We start from the raw sequence: 6,872 nt of genomic DNA, 5'->3' as shown, positions 1-6,872 counted from the left end.
AGCAGATTATACATTATATATATAATTTTTTTGGGACATGGACTCACTGTTTTTATTTTTTATTTATGTATTTATTTTTTTTTTGAGATGGAGTCTCACTCTGTCACCAGGCTGGAGTGCAGTGACACGATCTCGGCTCACTGCAACCTCTGCCTCCCAAGTTCAAGTGATTCTCCTGCCTCTGCCTCCCGAGTAGCTGGGACTATAGGCATGCGCCACCACGCCCAGCTAATTTTTGTATTTTTAGTAGAGATGGGGTTTCACTATGTTGGCCAGGATGGTCTCAATCTCTTGACCTTGTGATCCACCCACCTCGGCCTCCCAAAGTGCTGGGATTACAGGCGTGAGCCACTGCACCCAGCCTGATAACTCTTAAATACCCATATTTCACACAAATATGAACCAAGAAAAAGCTTTACTTATTAAGTATTTGAAGGCAAAGTGTTTTTCAAAGTTTATATAAAATTAATTGGAAAGAATAAGCCAAATCTCAGTTATTCATGAACACTTTGAAAATTGCTTATAATATGACTACTGCTATCATATAATTTTCACATTCATTCATTCTTATTTTGTTGTGAGCGCATACTTGGGGAGAACAAACAAACTCATATTTTCCATGTGGCATCATGATCTGCCCTGTAACCCAGTGACCTTGCTGCTCCATTCCAGTAGAAATCCAACAATACCGACACAAAGCACAGAGTGAGACGTATGACATCATGCTGGTGTCCAGTTATCACAGTGCACTGAAGAAGGAAATCAGAGCAGAGAGAGGATACTAGATTCAGAGGATTTTACCTTTAAGTAAAAACTTAAATATATCCTATACCTATAGACCTCAAAATAACAGATTATATGATATAAATGGAATTAAACATTTTCAGTCTTTAAAATACTCTTCTAATTGTAGAGCCTGCTGTCCTTTACGGAGTCATTCAATGAAGAAAAAAAGTCCTTTTTGGATGTTCTGTCAATAAAACGGGATCCGGATGAGCTGGACAAGAATCATTTACAGTTGAGAGAAGCCTGGGATGGCCTCAATCACCAGGTGACTGTTTATGTTGATTAGAAGAACATTTTCAGGCCAGAATCAGTGGCTAACACCTGTAATCCCAGAACTTTGGGAGACCAAGGGTGAGTGGATCACTTGAGGTCAGGAGTTTGATACCAGCCTGGCCAACATGGCAAAACCCTGCCTCTACTAAAAATACAGAAATTAACAGGGTGTGTTGGTGGGCACCTGTAATCTCAGATACTTGGGAGGCTGAGGCATAAAATCGCTTGAACCCAGAAGGTGGAGGTTGCAGTGAATTGGGATCACACCACTGCACTCCAGTCTGGGCGACAGAATGAAACTACGTCTCAAAAAAAAAAAAGAAAGAAAAAGAGCATTTTCAAAGTGCAGCTTTGTTTTTTTGGATGAGGGTTTTACTTTAAACTTCCATGAGAAATTCTGTAAAAGACAGGATAGATGCTTCATCAGAAAATGGGATAGTGTTTTTGTATTTTCTCCATGGCATCATTTGGGTAGTGATCATCTTTTAAGTAGGAATTTTTTGCATTCCGCTTAGAGAAAACGCAAGCTTATCCAAGCTTGATATATTTGCTATCAATTCTTGGTTTGCTACGGTAGATTATCTATATTTTGATTGACCTGTGGCTTCTTCTCTACTATCATGTATCAATATCAGTAGATGCTTGAAAGAAGTAGGAACAAATCCACAGAGAGTGTGTAAGGATGAATTTGAGCATGTGTGTCTGAATATATCTGTATAATTTCAATCCATTTCAATTTATTGAGACATGGTTTATGGCCCAGCATATGATACATAACTTTGTGCACTTGAACACATATTCTGCAGTCATTGGGTATAATATTCTATAAATGTTAAATTTTTTAAAAATTCAATTTAATTTTTAATTTTTATTGGTACATAGTAGGTGCATATATTTATGGGGTACATGAGATATTTTGATACAGGCATGCAATGTGAAATAAGCACATCTTGGAGAATGGGATCTTCATTCCCTCAATAATTTATCCTTTGAGGTACAAACAATCCAGTTACACTCTTCAAGTTATTTTAAAATGTACAATTAAGTTATTATTGACTGTAGTCACCCTGTTGCGCTATCAAGTAGTAGGTCTTATTTGTTCTTTCTGACTATTTTTTTGTGCCCATTAACCATCTCCATTTCCCCCTACTCCCTAGCTGCCCTTCCCAGCCTCTGGTAATCATCCTTCTACTCTCTATCTCCATGAGTTAAACTGTTTTGAGTTTTAGATCCCACAAATAAGTAAGAACATGTGATATTTGTCTTTCTGTGCCTAGCTTATTTCACTTAACGTAATGACTTCCATTTCCCTCCACGTTGTTGCAAATGACAGAATCTCATTCTTTTTTTTTTTTTTTGAGATGGAGTCTTGCTCTGTCACCCAGGCTAGAGTGCAATGGTGTGATCTCGGCTTACTGCAAATCTGCCTCCTGAGTTCAAGAAATTCTCCTGCCTCAGCCCCAGAGTAGCTGGGATTACAGGTGCATGCTGCCATGCCCGGCTAATTTTTTTCTTTTATTTTTTTTGAGACAGAGTCTCGCTCTGTCGCCATGCTGGAGTGCAGGGGCGTGATCTCGGCTCACTGCAAGTCTCGCCTCCCGGATTCAAGTGATTCTCTGCCTCAGCCTGTAGCTGGGACTACAGGCACCCGCCACCACTCCCGGCTAATTTTTTGTATTTTTGGTAGAGACAGGGTTTCACTGTGTTAACGGTGATGGTGTCAATCTCCTGACCTCGCGATCCGCCCTCCTTTGCCTCCCAAAGTGCTAGGATTACAGGCGTGAGCCACTGCGCCCGACCCTCGTTTTTTTTGGCTGAATAGTATTCCATTGTGTATATGTACCACATTTTCTTTATCCATTCCTCTTTGATTGCACTTATGTTGCTTCCAAATTCATATTAATTGTATTAAATTAATATAATTAATTAATTAATTAAATTATTTTATTTAATTTTATATTAATATTAATTTAATATAAGGTGGTTGATAATTTTGTTCAGATTATCTGTGTCTTGACGGATGTTTTGTCCAATTCTATTATATATTGCTGAGAGAAGAGTATTAAAATCTGTGGGAATCTGTCTTCAGTGCTGTCAAATTTTGCTTCATGTATTTTAAAACATTGTCTTTGTGTGTATGTGCTTATGATTACTTTCTCTTCCTGAAGACTTCTACCATTATGAAATATTCCTGCTTATCTTTAATAATACTGTTTTTCTTGACATCTATTAATATTATACTTAATCTTATACCAGTATAGTCATTCCAGTCTTCTGTGCTGACTGTATAGTACATCTTTTTCCTTTATTTACTTTTCATCTATTTGGAGTCTTTATATTCGAAGTGTATCTCTTATAAATGACACATAGTTGTATCTTGCTTTCTTACCTACTGTGCCAGTCCCTGTCTTTTTTTTTTGAGATCGAATCTCACTCTGTTGTCCAGGCTAGAATGCACCAGCACAATCATGGCTTACTGCAGCCTCAGCCTCCCGAGCCATCCTCCTGCCTCAGCCTCCCAAGTAGCTGGGACTACTGGTGTGTGCCATCATGCCTGGCAAAGTTTTAAATTTTTTTTAGAGATGGAGTTTTGCCATGTTACCCATACTGGTCATGAACTCCTGGCTTCAAGCAATGCTCCTGAATTAGAGCTTTTGGCCTCCCAAAGTGTTGAGATTACAGGCATGAACCACCGTTCCTAGCCTATCCCCTCTCTTTTAATTGTAGTGCTTAGTCCACTTAATAGTTAATTGTTGATATAGTTCAATTTAGGTATATCATTTAACTCTTTGTTTTGTTTATTCTCTCTGCTTTTTCTATCTCTGTTTCTTCCTTTCTTTTTTTTTTTTTTTTTTTTTTTTTTTTTTGAGAAGGAGTCTCTCCGTGTCTCCCGGGCTGGAGTGCAGTGGCGTGATCGTGGCTCACTAAACTCTGCCTCGGGGTTCAAGCGATTCTCCTGCCTCGGCCTCCTGAGTAGTTGGGATTATAGGTGTCCACCACCATGACTGGCTAATTTTTGTATTTTTAGTAGAGATGAGGTTTCACCATGTTGGCCAGGCTGGTCTCGAACTCCTGACCTCAAGTGATCTGCCCACCTTGACCTCCCAAAGTGCTGGGATTACAGATGTGAGCCACTGTGCCCGGCCCCCGTTTCTTCCTTTGTTGCCTGGTTTTGGATCATGCGTTTTTTAAGAATTTCATTTTAATTTGTCTATTGACTTGACTCTACTTCTTCCTATCATGTTTTTAGTGGTTGCTCTAGGGATTATAATATACATTACAAAATTTTTACAGTCTACTTAGAGTTTTGCAATTTGTTGTTGTTGTTGTTGTTGTTGTTTTGAGACAGGGTCTTGCTTTGTTGCCCAGGCTGGAGTGCAGTGGCTTGATCACAGCTAACTGCAACCTCTGCTTCCCAGGCTCAGTCAATCCTCAGCTTTCTGAGTAGCTGGGACTACAGGCATGCATCACCATGCACACTTAATTTCTTTTGTATTTTTTTGCAGAGAAGGGGTTTCACTATGTTGCCCAGGCTGGTCTTGAACTCCTAGGCTCAAGGGATCCACTTAACTTGGCCTACCAAAGTGCTGGGATTATAGGTGTGAGCCACCACACCCAGCCTTAGAGTTGTACAACATCTAAGTTATTGTACAACTTTTTGTAACATGTAGAAATCCTGCAATCAAATTGATTCATTCCCCATTATTTATGCTATAGTTGTTTTGTGTATAAATATATGTGACACATGTAACATATGTCTTAAAATCCCCAGGGCCATGTTATAATTTTTTTTTCTCTAAACAACCATATATTTTAAGGAAATTAAATGAAAAAATTAATCTTTTATGTTTATCTAGGTATTTCCCATGTTCTTAATTTCTTTCTAGAGATTTGAGTTTCCATTGAGCTCAGTTCCCTTCAGCCTGAAAACTTCCTTTCACTTATTTTACAATACAGGACTGTGAGTGACAAATTCACCTAGTTTTCTTTGATCTCTAAATATGTCTTTGTTTTGCCTTCATTAAAAAAATAACTGTATTGAGGTATAATTTATGTAACATCTCATTTATAAATGGATAACGAAATGATTTTTAATACATTTACAGAGTTACGACAGGAACTGTGTGGTCCACAAAGTCAAAGATACTCTGGCTCTTCACAGGGAAAGTTTGCTGACCCTTTGCTTGGCTGTCAGGAGTGGCAGCCTGTTTTCAGAATACATTTTCCACACCGTTTACTAAGTATTAAACAGCAGTCTAGTGGCTTAAAAGAGCCACTCTTTTAGACAACCTAATTTTGAAGAACTTGCAGCTCCTAGAATCTTCCCATCAGTAGTGGTGCTTATTGCATTGTCAGTTTCTATTCTGATTACCGCTTTGAAACGGACTCTTGTGAAGGATAAGACCTGTCCGTGACAAGTCCTCAACAAAGTGGAAGGCAGTGAAGAAGATACTGTCTGTATAGTTCAGGCTGTTCTAGACCACAGAGACCTGGCCTGATTTTGTTAAATACGGAAACATTGCCCAAATAATGAGAAAAACCACAAAAAGAACTATTTTGCAAGATTAAGTGCTGTAAATTGGTAATAGCTTGAAAATCCATTCCTCAGTCAGGTAAACTGCAGCTCAGTTTCTTGATGTGGCAAAATGAGACATTGCTAATTTTAAAGCCATTGAGGGCATAAAAGTTGAAACCACGTATGCAGTTTCTGGTTCAATAGTTTGAGAACAGATTTCTCAGAGCATCATAGTAAATGGTTTCATGTTGAGCCTACTGTAGAAAATAGCAACATTATGTTATTTTGACCTGTTAAGATCTTATGTAAATTTTCAGCCAAATTGAAAAGTAATTACTGCAGAAAGGAAGTGTTAAGTGAGAAAGGAGAGGAGCGAAAGGTAAACATTGCCTTCTGTTCTTCCTCTTCTGCCTGCTGTATAAATATTGAGTGTAGCCCTGAGTCGGAAAAAACAGGTTTGGTTTAATTCAAAATATATGCAGCTGTCTTTTGGTTGTGCAAAGAATAATAGTTGAACTAGAGGTATTCCTCGTAGCCTTTCGTTAACTCAATTATATTTCAAATTTCTGTTTTATTTTTTGGCAGATGTACAAGTAGTTAGACACACTAAAAGTATATGCTAACTTGTTTATTTGAAATGGCTGGGCACGGTGGCTCACACCTGTAATCCCAGCACTTCGGGAGGCCGAGGCGGGCAGATCACTTGACGTCAGAAGTTCAAGACCAGCCCTGGCCAACATGGCAAATCCCTGTCTCTACTAAAAATACAAAAATTAGCCAGGCATTGTGGCACATATCTGTAATCTCAGCTACTCAGGATGCTGAGGCAGGAGAATTGCTTGCACCTAGGAGGCAGAGGTGTCAGAGGTATATACAGCCTGCGAGACAGGGTGAGACTCCATCTCAAAACAAAAAGGAAAAAAAATTACAATAATGAAATAACTTTTTTTCATTTTTCTTTCATCTGGAGACATAATGGCAAATAGTTAATGATTTAAGATTGTAGAATTGGCCAAGTGCAGTGGCTTATGCCTGTAATCCCAGCACTTTGGGAGGCCAAGATGGGCAGATCACCTGAGGTCAGGAGTTTGAGACCAGGCTGGTCAACGTGGTGAAACCCCGTCTCTACTAAAAACACAAAAATTGGCCAGGTGTGGTGGTGTGTGCCTGTAATCCCAGCTACTTGAGAGACTGAGGCAGGAGAATTGCTTGAACCTGGGAGGTGGAGGTTGCAGTGAGCCAAGATTGCACCACTGCACTCCAGTCTGGGTAACAGACTGAGACTCCATCTCAAAAA

At 39.1% G+C, this 6,872-nt stretch overlaps 1 protein-coding gene across 1 annotated transcript in view; it reads left to right on the top strand.

Annotated features, from left to right (window-relative positions):
• The window catches only part of SYNE2 (spectrin repeat containing nuclear envelope protein 2), a 374,975-nt gene that overhangs the window by 106,569 nt on the left and 261,534 nt on the right, over positions 1 to 6,872 (top strand). The window contains 1 exon segment of the mRNA XM_017892401.1: positions 914 to 1,051. Coding sequence (XP_017747890.1) covers positions 914 to 1,051 — 138 coding nt within the window.

This window comes from Rhinopithecus bieti, unplaced genomic scaffold (genome assembly GCF_001698545.2).
Source record: "Rhinopithecus bieti isolate Rb0 unplaced genomic scaffold, ASM169854v2 scaffold_20892, whole genome shotgun sequence".
Lineage (NCBI taxonomy): Eukaryota > Metazoa > Chordata > Mammalia > Primates > Cercopithecidae > Rhinopithecus > Rhinopithecus bieti.
Note: the sequence above shows the minus strand (reverse complement) of the source record. Positions and strands in the feature narration are given on the sequence as shown.